General features: G+C 33.1%; 1 protein-coding gene across 5 annotated transcripts in view; it reads left to right on the forward strand.

Annotated features, from left to right (window-relative positions):
• The first annotated feature begins 747 nt into the window (after window positions 1-747).
• Window positions 748-17,381, forward strand: part of LOC106659338 (serine-rich adhesin for platelets) — a 29,828-nt gene continuing 13,194 nt past the window's right edge. For all 5 annotated transcript variants that reach the window (XM_014381847.2, XM_014381849.2, XM_014381853.2 and 2 more), the window contains exons 1-4: window positions 748-2,464; window positions 2,939-3,032; window positions 16,285-16,382; window positions 16,454-16,605. In XM_014381847.2, coding sequence (XP_014237333.1) covers window positions 2,340-2,464; window positions 2,939-3,032; window positions 16,285-16,382; window positions 16,454-16,605 — 469 coding nt within the window. In that variant the 5' untranslated portion in view covers window positions 748-2,339. The remainder of the gene's footprint in view (window positions 2,465-2,938; window positions 3,033-16,284; window positions 16,383-16,453; window positions 16,606-17,381) is intronic.

Below are 17,381 nucleotides of genomic sequence, written 5' to 3' on the forward strand. Positions count from 1 at the left end.
ACGCTGTAAAGTCGACGCGCTTATACAGTAGGCGATATAGTAACCCACCCCGCCAAGCGCGCAAATACATAGTACATGCCCCAGCGACTCATCGTTACACGCAGAGTCGTGGAGTGTTTAGGTTATATATAGCTATAAAGTCGAAGCAGCAAATTCGTTACTGCTGACTGCGCGGCTGATGCATTTATGTACGTGTGCGCGTGTCGCTAACCGCGGTGAAATCGACTATCGGTGTGCCAGTTTGTAATTGTGCATGTGCGTGTGGCGCTGAGAGCCAGAACCGAACCGCCAGCGTCCGAGTGCTCCGAGTTTTCGCGGGCAGAGAACATTGTGATCGAAGAGCGAAAAGGTAGCCGCGCGTAGACGACGTTGCCCATTGCAGCCGCGCACAGTGACTGTGAGATCGGGCACGAGTATTACGTGCTGCCTGCGAGTTGCGACTGCCTAACAACGCGCGTGAGAGAGCGAGCGACTCCGTATACGTGTGCGCGCGTGTGTGCTCTGCTCGCTGCTTGGCGCTTGCTCACGCAGGCACCTACCTATATCTCGAGAGAGAGTCGGAGCAGCAGCAGCACAGCCAAGTGCTACCTACTATCAAAGGAGCCGCTCTCGTTGCACACCCCCGCGCGCTCCTGCAGTGTCTCACTTGTAGACGTACGTGTGTGTACGTACACAAGTATAAAGACATATATATTTTTTGAGGTGTTGCGCGCGCTCGTCCGTCTATCTTTCTCTCTCTCTCTCTCTATCACTTTCTATGTACATGTATATACATCATAACTGTGAATATATATTTAGTGTCTGTGTTTGTATATGTGTACAAAGTGCATCACAACTCTCAGAGTTCGCGCTTCGAGGCTTGTGTTCCCGGCGTGTGAAATATTTTTCGAGTTAATCGCAACGTACAGCGCGCGCGCGCCTAGTAAAAACAAAAATCCTGCATCAGCCGCCTCGCTCCTACACATCTACAGGCTGCACAGTGCCATGCAGTTATAGCTCGAGTGCATGATACACAATTCATCGTTGTCAGCAGTGCTCAGCCGCATTTCCGTCTACTCAGCTCGACCCGTCAAAGTGACAATCCTCCCTCGTTCACCGAGGCAATTCATGATACATTTTTCGACGTGCTCGCTCGAAAGCATCGGGCCTAACCTCGCTTCAAAGCAGCTCTATTATATACCTTACTTACATATATATGTATGTATACGCATATATCCTGTGTGTACTGCTCGGCGTAGCATCTCGTATTGTCGTATAGTCATCGCACAGTTTATACGTGCATATTAGTGCACACATGTAAGCGCTTGCACACGGACAGCTCGACAAGTTGAGTTTTCTCGATACTCGACGTCGAGCAATCATCATTGTCGTGCCAACCTTTCGTCTATTCAACTTGACAATTACGTTTGGGCAAACTTGTGGACGTACGTGAATATCGTTCGTTAGAAAAAAAAATCAAAATCCTTTAGCAATCCAGTGCGGTGCAGTGATTCAAAACGTTCGAAATCGCGTGAGCTAGTATAGATATATACAGTGTACGCTCGTACATTACATCTACATATATCTATATACATATGCGATAGCAGGGAATAGTATACGCGAGGCACATAGCAGTGGCCTCGTCTCGCTTTCCAAAGGCGCTGCACTCGCTCAGTCAGCTCTACGTACTGTGTACGACTCTCGCGCTGCTGGCTGCTGCCACACCGGAATGAGCATCTCTTTCTCTCGTTCCTATACGTACAGATACGTTTGTTTTTTCCTTTTTTTTTCCGCTCTCAGCCGTGGCATCTATTAACGCGCCTCTTATCGCGCGACAGACCCAGCCACGAGAGACCCTCGATGATAAAAACTGCATCATCGTAAATAAAAACTCGCCACGAAGAGAGAAGGGGGCCAGGTGAGCGCCCTCCGCTCGAAAATAAACGAGGTTCTACAATACCTACCTACTCTGCTCTAACCCCCCACTCTCGCTCTCGGCCGAGCTGCTGCTCTATGCTCAGTGTATATAGCCACAGCATTAGCTTCCGAGCAGTGTTGTACACGTCCATCGAGTTTTTCGACCTAAAGGGAATTCTTACTATTTGTTGTGATGAAAAGTACATTTTAAATTATGATTATTAGTGCAATGTCAAGGTGTCGCAAGCGTTGGATTTTACTGTTGAAATTGGACCGAGGTTGGTAGTAATAAGTAAGTTATAGCGTTACTAAAAGTGCGTGTATGTGTGTGTTTAGTGTTGTTAGTGAATTATTTTCTCAGTGTTGATGTGCTGCTTAAATTGTTGTTACTAAATGCTGAGTGATCAAGATATCACTTCACGTGAGGTAGCCACAAAAGGATAATGGCCCTTCCACTTCAGCAACAAATTAGCCAGGCGGCTATGGCCACTGGCAAGGATCCTGTGAGCAATGATAGACTCCGGGATGCATTCATTCAGGATTTGCATCGATTCCATGATACAAGAGGGTAAGTCTTTTATTCGTTGATGATACTATGCGGTAGATATTTTGAAAAAAAGAAATAGTGGATATCAAATGTAATTTGAAGATTGAATCTATTCTGATGTCAAATTTTGAAAATCTGAATCACAATGAAAGATATCTTGATTGAAACATAATTCATTGTTAAAAATAATTAATATACTGAATTATGCTACATTGCAAATCACTTGATACTAATTTGTACTTATTTTGATAGATTTGTAGTATACATATACCATATAGTATACATACATATATGTATACATGAATAACTTTTGGTAGAATCTTAGCTATTATACCAAACTTTCTAAAAAAATGTTATCTATATGTCAGTTTTTTTATTTCTTTCATTTTTTACTGAAATGACTGTTTCAATAAAATAAAACTATTATCAGAATTTTGATTTGATATTTTTATTTATAAATTATAAGTTCATTTAAATTATTTTGATTTGTTTCAGGACTTCTTTTAAGAAACTTCCTAAAATCGATGGAAAAGAAGTTGATTTGTATAAACTGTATACATTAGTCACCGCTAGAAATGGGTGGATATCGGTTAGTACCATTTTATTTTAATTGTGAAACTGTCCATTCGCTCTCTATAATAACCCATAATATTATTGTGTCGCGTACACAATATGATATATAATGGTTAACAAATATTGGTTATTTTAAAGTGCGAATCGATAGTCTCTTTAATTTTACATATCAATTTAAGAGATATTGCTTTTACTTCAATTAGCATTAAAGATGTTTCACAGAAAGTAAAGATCATTTTTTGTATACAAATTCATCCAGTAATGCACTTCAACTCTTGATAATGTAAGGCTGCTAATAACTGTGAAGCAACAAACAAAAGAAAAAATTTATTTGAAAACCTAATATTTTTTAAACATTCTTCATTTCATTGGAAGGAGCCAATTTACAAATCATTTTTAAGTATGATAAATAATGCAAAAGTATTTGTGATTTTTATTCTTGTGCTTTATGCAATGAACTTGCTAACTTGAGTATGGTGTTGTATGTATTTTATAATTTGATTTGGAATAGAGTTGAATAAAGTTGAATGTAATAAGAGTGCACAACATTTAAAAAAATGTGTAGTAAAGTTTTTATTTCAGATTTTATGAAAATTCTTTGAAAGGAAAAACTTATATTATCAAAATAATGCAGTGCATGATGTAAAATATTCTTTCATATACAGATATCGAAAAGTCTTAATAAAAAGAGCTTAATAGAAAAAGCTTATTAGCTCTTTCAACTGGTAAGATATTTTACCATCGTCTAGAATAATAATACATATCGAATAATGAACTTACTTACAAAAATACCATTTAGGAATCGCGGCGCAAAACTTTTATATGAATAAATACCCTTATTTAAGCCAAAGTTGTTCATTAATGCTTGGTCAAACTTAGCATTAATAAAATTTGAAAAAATTCAAAATAATCTCAGCTTTCTTAGCTCATCTCAACAAGCTCAGCTCTGATACGATGCGCATCCCCGTCTTGAGCACAAGTACAATGTAATAGCTCGGTGCGGTACAGCGGCGAGTGTTCGCTGCAGTTACCGTCGATTGATACACGCTGGGGAGCTTTTTAGGCCTGAAAAGCGCGCCAGCGAGCGAGAAAGAGTGAGAGAGAGAGAGAGCGACAACTTATGTGCTATTGGTAGTAGGTATACGCGAAGCGCAGTGCGCGCACTAGGATAACGCGGAAGTGGTGCAAGGTCAGGGTCGTCGCGGTGTGCATAGTAGTGTACATGTAGGCGAGGGAGGCAGAGAGAGAGAGAGAGAGAGAGAGAGAGAGCGACAGCGAGATCGGTCAGGCTAACGTTAACGGGCGGGCGTGTGGGGGGTGAGCACATGGCGTTGAGTACTATTATCCAAAAGAGCGAGAGAGAGAAAGACAGAGAACGCGACGGCAGAAAGAAGCACGAGAACGAAAGATAAAGAGCGAGAGAGAGAGATTACAGTGCACCAAACGCGAATCGCGATCAACTTAAAGAATCGAACGAGAATTAAGGAAAAGCGAGAAAAAATATAGATTTAAAAATTTTTCAAAGCAATATACATATATGTATATGATTGCTGCACTGAAGAAATAAATTTGATGGATTTCCCAATAATTTGCCAATAGATTAAACTTTCACTTGATTTTCAAGCTTGTTTGTAAAGTGATAAAAAATTTTATCTCTGATTTTTGTTACAAAATCTTGTCCATTCAAAACAATTTATTTAACTAGTGCAAAAATCTTAATATATATTTTGTTATAGGTATTATTCACTACTTTATATTTTTGAGTTGCTCATTTACTAATTACATAGAATCATTTCAAATGATACATATACTGTAAGAGAATATATGTAATTATTAATTAAAAAACTCATACTGATCTGATCAGTTCTAAAATTATGATTTAAAATAAAACAAAATTTTTTCGAAAAAACACAAAGAACTCGCAAAAACGATGTCGAATCAGAACACCATCAACACACAAAAAGCTTTGTAGTCAAGATTGGTCGATAAAGAAAAAGTGCACGCTTTATAGGCAAAAGACGAAAGTCTAAATGAGTCGATCGAGGCATACATGTAAAAAGACGACAAATTTAGAATAAAAAAGGCCAATGCAATATCGTAGTCTGAGCTGACTCAGGTGATATAGCGACTCGTGCTAATGACGGGTCTGATATAGTTTGATTCTCCAGAAGCTCATCATATCGCTATGGCTTCATATGGGTCCGTTGTTGCCATTCGAATCATAACCCAAAGAGTTTGAAGAATTCATTTCTCATTAAAGTTGAATGAATTTTCGTTATATATAACTAAAATTTATGTAACAGTCTGTTTTTATGAAGTCTCACGAGGTGAAAAATGAAATTCCTTGAAAAAATGCACGAAAAAAATTAAAGAGCAGAAAAAAGCTCCATCTTGAATTGAAGGAACGGAAAGTCGCACGCGCGCTCAAAAGTCAAAGGCGAACGAATCCATTCTATCGAAATAAGTTAAGTTAATCCGAATAACTCTCTTTCGCGAGTGTAAAACTGCTATGTACTACTATGTAGTTATAGAGGCAGGCGGCAGACACAACACGGCGGGGGCAGAGCCCCGAGCGCAAGTTGCTGCTGCTGCAGTTTCGGTCGATACGCGCGGCAACAGCGCCCATAGCCATCAGGACGTATGCTCGCCACTGTATATAGTATATGCACGCATGTGTGAATGCAGCAGTGTCGGTTCTTTGCTAGATCTTCCCCTACCACATCGTTGCCTGCTTACCTGATCGCAACGACAACAATGTACATATGCATTAAATTCATATACAAACGTACATACTCATAACACACAGATGTGCATGTACACAGTGCGCAAGGAGAGGAGGCATGCGCGCGCCTATACTCACACATACATAGCTAAAAGGCGTTGAGCGACTCCGATCTCTGACGGCTGCCACTGCTGCTATGTGTGTATATATATATATGGGCTAAGCCATAATTAGCGTGATGGTCAAAAAAATTTTTTTTCTCAAATTATGTACTTTTGAAGAGTACATTGAAAAGTGAAAATCCTGAAAGTTTCAGCCCTCTAGGTCCAACCCTATTGGATTTTCAGGGTCTTGAAGTTGAATTTTCTTTTTTTGATGATATTTTGCTTGCAATTCTGATTTTCTTGGGTAAATATGAAAAAATTGTTGAATCATGGTTTTTAATGTAAAATTTGATGTAGAATTCAAATTTGTACTTAAAAATCATATTAAGAAGTGGAGTCCCCATAAAAATGATATTTTCATGTCCTAATCATATTAATGTACTAAAAAAAATGTGTTCGTATCCTTCGATTAGACCCATATTGTAATATGTTCATCGATACACCAAAATACAACTTCTGATAAATTTTGGTTATCGGCAGACAAACAGAATTCATTATTGAGCTTAATATGAGTCAAGNTATTATTATTATTATTATTATTATTATTATTATTATTATTATTATTATTATTATTATTATTATTATTATTATTATTATTATTATTATTATTATTATTATTATTATTATTATTATTATTATTATTATTATTATTATTATTATTATTATTATTATTATTATTATTATTATTATTATTATTATTATTATTATTATTATTATTATTATTATTATTATTATTATTATTATTATTATTATTATTATTATTATTATTATTATTATTATTATTATTATTATTATTATTATTATTATTATTATTATTATTATTATTATTATTATTATTATTATTATTATTATTATTATTATTATTATTATTATTATTATTATTATTATTATTATTATTATTATTATTATTATTATTATTATTATTATTATTATTATTATTATTATTATTATTATTATTATTATTATTATTATTATTATTATTATTATTATTATTATTATTATTATTATTATTATTATTATTATTATTATTATTATTATTATTATTATTATTATTATTATTATTATTATTATTATTATTATTATTATTATTATTATTATTATTATTATTATTATTATTATTATTATTATTATTATTATTATTATTATTATTATTATTATTATTATTATTATTATTATTATTATTATTATTATTATTATTATTATTATTATTATTATTATTATTATTATTATTATTATTATTATTATTATTATTATTATTATTATTATTATTATTATTATTATTATTATTATTATTATTATTATTATTATTATTATTATTATTATTATTATTATTATTATTATTATTATTATTATTATTATTATTATTATTATTATTATTATTATTATTATTATTATTATTATTATTATTATTATTATTATTATTATTATTATTATTATTATTATTATTATTATTATTATTATTATTATTATTATTATTATTATTATTATTATTATTATTATTATTATTATTATTATTATTATTATTATTATTATTATTATTATTATTATTATTATTATTATTATTATTATTATTATTATTATTATTATTATTATTATTATTATTATTATTATTATTATTATTATTATTATTATTATTATTATTATTATTATTATTATTATTATTATTATTATTATTATTATTATTATTATTATTATTATTATTATTATTATTATTATTATTATTATTATTATTATTATTATTATTATTATTATTATTATTATTATTATTATTATTATTATTATTATTATTATTATTATTATTATTATTATTATTATTATTATTATTATTATTATTATTATTATTATTATTATTATTATTATTACGTGATATCTCTCTCGTTTTTTCTGCATTGTTCGATTTACCTAGTTTTTGAATTTTCTGTCAGAGGCAAATATTTCATTTAAGTAAAAAAATTTAATTTCAAAACGAATTTCTCACAACTGAATCAATTTGACCGTTTCTATTAATGTTTGCAAAACTTTCTTGTTAAATGCAGTTACTTCGTTCAATGTAAAAAAGTATTCAATATGCCAATTAAAACTATGTTGGGAAGTACAATGTAACAGGATAGTCAGCTGGTACTAAAGGATGTAATTTATTTTACATTAAAATGGTAGATAGATAGATTTTGACAGATGCAAAAAAAAATGAATGAAAAAACCAAGTGCTAGCATAAAAAAGTCTTGGCTAACTTATATTTTAAAGTAACAGAACATTTGAAAATTATTTTCAAAAATATATTGCTAATACATTGTTGTTTCAAAGGATGATAACGTAGAAGCAATGTCATGCTCGATGGGGCTGTTAGATTTCTAAATGATGAAGTTCACATCCGCGTATGCGCGCGAGAAAACACGAGCGCGTGCAATCGCGACAAAGGATGTATAATAGAGTAGCGGCGACAAGCGAAGACAAGAGAGTTAAAAGCACAGAACACGTATGGGAGTGTGGTGGTGGCTGCTCACGCTTACACATATGCACACGCGTATGTGTACAGTGCACGCCTGTACGTATACGGAGGAGGATGAGCCGTATAAGTGCGCGACAAGTCCGTGTACTAGACATTTACACTGTATAATACCGTCGACCGTTCGCGCAAGGAAGAAGAAGATGTGGCAACACGGCGCCCCATGCTATATGCCCGTGTATATTATACGTGCGGCTATATATAAGCATGCGCATGCAGAGAGAAAGATATACACGACTGCCAGGAACTGTTTCTGCGATGAACGAGCTCTCGTACCGCATACGACTGTCAATATGTTCGCTCGTATCTATTTAAATAAATAAAGCTGCAAATTTTTGTTTATTATAAATCCTCTTGCTTCGAAATATTATGACTGCTGTCAAAATAATGATTACGTAAACATTATTCGAGCAAATAAAATACTCGTAGGCTGATAGATTAATGCTTTTGAGAAAATCCTTAGCAATAAACATTTTTTTCAAATTTTGTCCACTATAACCATTGAGTAACTGTTTTAACATACATTTATTCTTAGCAAAACTTCACACGTTATATATTTTTTAAATGTGGCCATGGAAAAGTTCGGCAGTAAACAAATGTTACAATCTGAAGGGAAATTGTGTATTCACCTCGCAAACAAAAGCATATGCCACACGCTCCCTATTTTATGCTTGTAAAAAAAATCTTCATAAAGTTTCGTATTTTCGACAAGTCGCATTCCTCGAAAAACCAGTTGAAGCGTTTTGTGTCGCCATATAAAAACGAACTGATGATGTTAGGCATTCTACCCTATTTTACTTTTATATTGTGTTTGTGCAACAGTTTTGCTTGAAAGTTTTCCTCTCGATGATCACATCGCAATATTATCTGGAGTGATCGGTAGTGAAGTTAATAAATAATTTACACACTAGGGCCTAGGGCAGTAATATACTATTACACGCGTTTAAAAAGCACGTGCTGTCTCATACAACACGTGCCGAAGCAGGTTAACGCGCTTAACAAAGCCGGACCAATGTTATTCTCTCAAAAATATCGACACTATTGAGCAGGAGGATTATAACTCAATTTACCCCTGCACATGCTTATACATGAAAAATAGTCGCGGTGAAGGGGTAAACCTTCTCTCTCTCTCTCTCTCTCTCTCTCTCATACACACACTCATTTCTATCGATTGTATTAACTATCGACATATATATGAGCAATGCTTTAGAGGTCACTGCACCTTGAGTTCACGACAAAGCCTATATGCTCTATACGGTCTCTCCCTCTCTCTTTCTTCTACTATTTTGAATATGTATCAGTGCATGTGTAAATAATCTTTTGATGTGCTTCATCGCCCTGAAACTACGTACTATGTCTTGATTCGGAAAGAAAATGTATGCATGTGTACCTCTTATCGGCCATTACAACACAAAACACTAGCTATACTATTTCCGTCGATCATCTTCAACTTCAGCAACGTATGAATTAAAATCAATCATTTTTCTATTCTTGCTAATTACTTTTGGATAAATCGATTTTTTCTCATCTTTCGACATTTTGGTGTATGATATACTGCTCTGAAAATTTAGTTCATATAAATTCTGCAGCTACCAATTACAAAACAAGCTCACGATTCATCTGATATAAATTGTAAAAAGGATTAGCATGTACACTTTCGTTTACTCGTTGAAGAATCCGTTTCAAAAGTAATTCTAAAGCAAGATTGTAAAGATTTAAGTCAATTTACGATTCAAATTCAGTTTAATTCTTGAATAAATTTTATTCGTAAATTAATCTTTTTTTCGATCACAAATCAACATTTATTTGTGAATCAAATTTGATTTTAATCAAATTCTTATATTTGGAATGATTACAACCCTGTTTTGATGAGTAAATCTAACTAAATATAGATTAGAAAAACAAAAATATTTTATGCAATAGTACGATGAAAATAACTATTTTGATGAAGTTTTTCAATCAACCTATTGAAATTCATTATACAGAGATTTTTACTACGTTATAAAGAATTTTGCCTTTTTTATTTCAACCATCGAAAGGAATTCATTATGAAGTGACTAATTATAACGAATTTCAAACTTGACTGAAAGTAGAGCTTTATATATAATGTTTTTTGAGTTCCATCAACTAATACATGTTTTTTATATTCTTAAAAAGATAAGAATTGTTGTTTATATCTAGTGACTTATTTACTATTAATTTTATTTATACTTCCGGTTTGAAACCTTATAATTTATTATAAGTCTTTTTTATGTTTTAAAGACGATAGAACTAGTATGATTCATGCCCAGAGAGTGAAAAACTAAAAAGCCTCAAAACTTGTAATCTACTATTACTTTTATTTTCATATTGGGTAAAACTCGGGTTCTTTTGAGACAAGTATGTCATGTGTTTTTTACTTACATTCTAAACTGAATGTTTTTAAATGATGGTGATTAGAGAGAATGACAGAAGTTCGATTATCATTCGAACTCCTGCGTACACGTGCAATATGGTATACTTTCGCAGTGCTAATAAAAATTTAACGGCATTTTAATAATAAAAATTAATTTTTAAACCGACACAAAAATAACCGAAACTTGACTTTTTTTCGAAAGAAAATTATACACACGTGTACAGTTGGGCTCTTTAAAATGTTTTGAAATGTAAACATGGTTCTATTTTATTATCGATGCATGGTTCAGTCGCAAATAATGTGCTAAGAGCTGAGGATAAGTGAAAGCTTTCTTTATAAAAAATCCGATTCTTTTGTTGACGTAGATATTAGACTTATAAAGTATTTACAATACTTTGGAACTGTAGACACTATAATATGAAATGATCCCAACTTAAAATTTCACTTAATATGAAATGCATTCGTTAACTTTTTAATCATGCATCTCATTATACAATGCGTGGATTTGAGCAGTTCGATCAGCTTTCAGCTTGATTAATCGTACTTCATCATGTTTAAAAATCATAGAGCTGCAAGTATCTGCGTCCGAGGCCAAGTAAAACAACCGATCCGCTGATAGCAACGACAACGACGAATACGGCTGAAGCAGCGACATTATAATAGTGCCGCAAAGACAAAAAATACCGGTATCTACTTTGGCGATGTTATATACGTCGCTCCTCTCGATGACGACACCATGTACGAGCGCGTTGACTGAGGGAGTGTGTGTATTGTATGCATGTGCGTGCCTCGTATCTCGATTACGCGTGCCGTTGCCCTGTCTTTGGACTACGTTCGAGTGCAAAGCACTAGCAAATATATATAACATACTTCGAGTTGCTGTTACTGCTTCAAAATGCCGGCCGGTATATGTGTTTGTGTGTGTGTGTGTGGAGCTAGACTGCACGTCGCCCACCGACACCCCCTTCTCCCTCTCCCTTAAGCACACGGCACGCGCTTCTTCCACCTCCTCCTCCTCCTCCTCTCCACCTCTGGCACACGCGAGAGAGGACGATCAGCTGACTGTCAGTTGGTCGGTCAGTCGGTCGAGTCGCGCTGCTGCTCGAGCCACAAACTCGGGGGCCGCGGGGTACATACAGAATATACACACCAACGAGTGAGTCGAGTCACACTCGATGCCACGAGCAAGCGAGCGAGTAAAAGAGAGAGGAAAAGAGAGAGAGCAACAACAACAGTACACTCATACACATGCAGACAGACAGCGTACGCCCGGCACGGGAATAATCCACGTATTGCTATAGTAGCTACACTGAAAATTTCAAATAGTCTCCAGAACTAATTGTGCTAGTTATAATTACTAGAGCGCTATAGTACAAGAGGTTCTAGTAAGCATCACTATTACCGTACTAGTAAAATTTCCATGTTTGTATTCTAGTGAGCATTACTATTTTATTATAGTATAACTATTGACTGACTGTATACCTTAATTGATAAGGTGCAGCTAAATCATGGAGCAGGGGAGAGGGTCGGAATCGGAACGGTCGTACGGGTCGGTACTTATTTGCAGTTAGCACGCTCTGAAACGCCGATGTTTATAGTGCAAAAAAAACATGTCCAGTATGATGAATCATTTATGATATTAGTATGATCTTATAGATCAAGGTTTAACTTAAAAATGCCGTGTCTAAAATCGCTTGAACTTTGTTATTTTAAAAGTTGCGAGTGTTTAAAAATTGCAAAAATGTGCATTTTTTACTTTTTGAGTCTCTATATCTCGGTATAATTATTTTACGAAAATTTTACCAGAAACACTTTTTGCTTAAAATTACCCAAATAACACAAATATGTGTTTAAAATTTAGAAATATATGTTTTTCATTTTTTTTCCGTAGTCAAAAAATTATATATATGGGTCAAAATAATACTTTTTTACAAAACCGTGCGCACGTATGTCACCGATCTTGACGCGCTTTTGGTATGTTATAGTACATGGAAAAAAGGTCCCAAAAAAAAATTTTTAGACCCCCTCCCCCCTCCTACCCCCCACTTCCGGTATAAACGTCCATTTTCGATCTATATTTTTTCTGAGGACATGAAGCAAGTAAAAAATCTGAAAAAATTCATAAAAATACTTTTCCACAATCCAAACAACCTTGAATTTTTTCAGATTTTTTGAGTGCTTCAGGCCTTCAGATAAAATCATTGAAAATTTCAAAAATCGAGATACGGCGGTATGAGCCGATGTAGTACTCGGAAATTTTTTCAGTTATTTTTCGCATTAAAAAACATAACCTCAATTTTTTTCAGATTTTTTCAGATTACCTAACGCACCTTTTGAAGCCAAAAACCGATTTTTTTGACGAAAATAATTTTTTTAGGACAGTACGGAGCCTCGAAAAATCTGAAAAAAATTTTTTCTTGTTTTTTTCATCAAAATACGTAATCTCAAATTTTTTCAGATTTTTTAATTGAAGGCGATAGCTTCTAGGGCCGAAAAATGCTATTTTTAACAAAAAATGGTTCCTAGAACCCGATGGTTCCGGTGAAAAAATTTGAAAATATTTTTTTTGAATTCCTTGTCAAATTTTAATAAATTTTGACCGTTTCAAAAGTTCGATTGAAGCTTCCTAGCTCATTTTAGAGCATCAAACGAGTTTTATCATTCCTTAATGTCTTCAGAAACGTCTTCAGATATTTTGCACTAATCTTTGTCCTGCTCTAAAATGAGCTAGGAAGCTTCAATCGAACTTTTGAAACGGTCAAAATTTATTAAAATTTGACAAGGAATTCAAAAAAAATATTTTCAAATTTTTTCACCGGAACCATCGGGTTCTAGGAACCATTTTTTGTTAAAAATAGCATTTTTCGGCCCTAGAAGCTATCGCCTTCAATTAAAAAATCTGAAAAAATTTGAGATTACGTATTTTGATGAAAAAAACAAGAAAAAATTTTTTTCAGATTTTTCGAGGCTCCGTACTGTCCTAAAAAAATTATTTTCGTCAAAAAAATCGGTTTTTGGCTTCAAAAGGTGCGTTAGGTAATCTGAAAAAATCTGAAAAAAATTGAGGTTATGTTTTTTAATGCGAAAAATAACTGAAAAAATTTCCGAGTACTACATCGGCTCATACCGCCGTATCTCGATTTTTGAAATTTTCAATGATTTTATCTGAAGGCCTGAAGCACTCAAAAAATCTGAAAAAATTCAAGGTTGTTTGGATTGTGGAAAAGTATTTTTATGAATTTTTTCAGATTTTTTACTTGCTTCATGTCCTCAGAAAAAATATAGATCGAAAATGGACGTTTATACCGGAAGTGGGGGGTAGGAGGGGGGAGGGGGTCTAAAAATTTTTTTTTGGGACCTTTTTACCATGTACTATAACATACCAAAAGCGCGTCAAGATCGGTGACATACGTGCGCACGGTTTTGTAAAAAAGTATTATTTTGACCCATATTTATAATATTTTGGTTCGATATATAACTAATTTGTAACTTATTTATCTACGAAAAAATTGCGACTGAGCTAAGATTACTATAACGTTCTAGTTCAAGTTACTAGAACGTATCTGTTATGTAATTACTGGAGTATGTAGTGTAATCTACCAAAAAATCTAGTTACCGCTACTATTACCATCAGTCAATTTTTTTACTATAGCGCTCTAGTAACTAATACTATTTGAAATGTTCAATGTACTTAATAGCAGTGAGACTCTAGCATTGCTCAGTACTGTTACTACCGTTACTTCTATTGCTGTCTAGATTTTCTTTTTCATAATTCAAAATCAATCGAACGCAAATAAACCACACAGATCTAAAAACAGTTTGAGCCTATGGAAACCCTCCCTTTTGCTTTTCTTAAAAATCGTTTTATTTTGAAGCTTGATATGGATGTGTAATGTCACATGGAAACAGTTAAATGCCACAACCCAAATAAAAAATGATGCTTTCTTGACAACTCGACATCTTATTGCATTCGTCAAATTTATAGATAAAATATTAATTTAATTTTAAATGATCAATAATGCATATGAAATTTCTTTGTACCTCGTAATTCGTTCGTACGCTAATTTTTATTTTTTCTTAAATCAAAGTAAATTATTGATACTATCAAGTTTTTAAAATGCCAAAAAAAATTAATCACTTTAAATGGTTTCAACTGATTCCTTATATTAACCGTAACACAACTTTACATACGTTCAACTCATTTTCATGCCCAACCAAGGTTTCAATAATAAGTATACAATCATAATCCGCACGTGTTCACTGAAAGCGCATGCGCGTGCGTTTATATGCACACGCCGCATGGTACGTTCCTAGTTCCTACAGCCCCAGCTCAGCTTAATGCCCCTATTTAATTTTTGTTGGCTTAGGTGTACAATAAAAGATATTTTAGTTTCTTCCCTCTCTATATCTTTTACCTTCACGCCCAAATAATACGATCAGTTTACAGTTCTTCTCGATATTGATCTGTCTCTATCGTATACCGTTGAAGACATTCGATTTTCTAAATAAAAAACACCCAAACCGGTAACGATTTGTTTGGGTTTTATCGGCAATCCAGTGTTAGGGTCAGTGACCCCCCCCCCCCCCCCCCNCCCCCCCCCCCCCGACTGTGATAAATGTGTAATCAACTCTCTTCACGTGTCTTGACTCAAAATATATTGAAATTTGTCTTGAAATGTACTCAGTAAACTAATTGGTGCTTTACATACTTTTTTGATCTATCTGATATATATTCATTGTTATCCAAAGAAGAACAAGGTCTTTATATGAATTAGTACTACTAATCAAAATGACCTTTTTTGAATTTAACACGAGCAAATATATGTTAATAATAAAAGCAAAAGCCTGATGAAGCATTCATTCTCTTTGGTATTTAACATATTTTGGCTTTGTGAATTGACTTATAAATAAAAATTTTCATATAACAACTTGATGGAACTCTATTCGAGATCATGGGAATAACGACACGGTTTAAAGACTTTGAGTACCTTTGCAGAGATATTGTAAAGATATTGATGTGCAATTTTGTCTAAATATTATATTATTTTGCACTAGCTGACAATGAATTTTAAAAACATTTTTTTTATTTGTAGTTTAAAAATGACAGAAAATTCGTCAATGCACTAAAAAATTTACTTCAATGCGTTATTCGGTAAAGGAAATGAAGTGAAGAAAGTTGCAACATGAAAAGGAAATACATTCTTCCTAGAAAAATATACTTTGAAATTCGTATAAAGTCCAACATACCACATAATTTAGAGCTCCTCGTATTAAGATTTGTTCATTCTTTGCTATACATTATAATGATCTTCTATGTTTTCTTATCTCTTACTTATGTATATCTCTTTACTCACAAATATTGCTGAAATGAACATCTTTGAAACTTGTAAATTATAAATTCTAAAAATAGGACGTTTATTTTAGTATATTATTACAATCATAATTTATTCATCACTAAAATCAAATACTCTACTTTACAGGTAAACAATAAAAATGAATGGACGCAACTTTGCGAAGATTTTCATCTGCCCAGTGGCTGTGTTAATAGCGGTGTTGGTCTCAAACAAATTTATCTTAGGTAAACTTTCTTTTTTGTATTGTGTAAACTGAAATAAAATCGTTGAACTAAAACAATGATTGTCTTTACAGGTACCTAGATAGATACGAAAAGGTACATTTCCTTGGTGAAGATGGTCATCAAGCAGACGATGATGATGACGATTCAAGACATCGGAAATGGAATGCTCGATCACTTCATTCCGTACCATTGACTTACAATCACAATCAACATAATATAGCTGGTAAGTTAAATTAATAAATTAATTTGCTAAAAGTAGGTTAATTTTCGATCGAATACATATTAAATTTGGGAAATTATCTTAGAAATATTTATTTACCTGAAACTTTTTAAATTAAGAAATTATACACATTAGACCGGGTCGTTTTTGCAAAAATTTTTTGTGTCGCCTGGGCTCATGGCTGAGCTAAAAGTTCAAGGTTTCAGATGAAAAAAGCCGGGCTGCAGAAGTCAAAAAAGTGACCGGAACCGGTGTCGATAGGCTTTTGAAGTTTAAAAACGTGCTTCGGAAATTTAGCAAAATCGCTCTGAAAATGGCAATCATATATTAGATTGCTAACATTGTTCAGAAGGTAAAATTTATGTCGACAAGACGTTTTCTTACGTATTTTTGTGTGTAGAATCGAATTCCCTAGTCAGTTTTGACCTAGGACGACGATTTCATTGAAAAAAATGCACCTTTTCGATATCTTTATTCTGCGTAAAAAACAAAAAATCGTCTTGTAAACGTTTAAAACTGAACAGAAAAAATTTAGAAAATTTTTTGACACTGCTAAAATTTAGGATTTTTTATGACAAATCCAATGGTATAAATTAGTATACACTTTGAAATTATTTTAATGCAGAAAAATACAACTTTATCCCAAAAAACGACATTACGAAAAATTGAAAAATCGAAAAGTGTATTAGTTTCTTCCAGGAAATGGCTAAGTAGAATCAACTATGGAAAAAATTGCATGAAACTATCTGATAGGGTTTTTTCTCACCTTTCCAACGCCG

Source organism: Trichogramma pretiosum, unplaced genomic scaffold, assembly GCF_000599845.2.
Source record: "Trichogramma pretiosum strain Unisexual culture from Peru unplaced genomic scaffold, Tpre_2.0 scaffold16, whole genome shotgun sequence".
NCBI classification, from domain to species: Eukaryota; Metazoa; Arthropoda; class Insecta; order Hymenoptera; family Trichogrammatidae; genus Trichogramma; species Trichogramma pretiosum.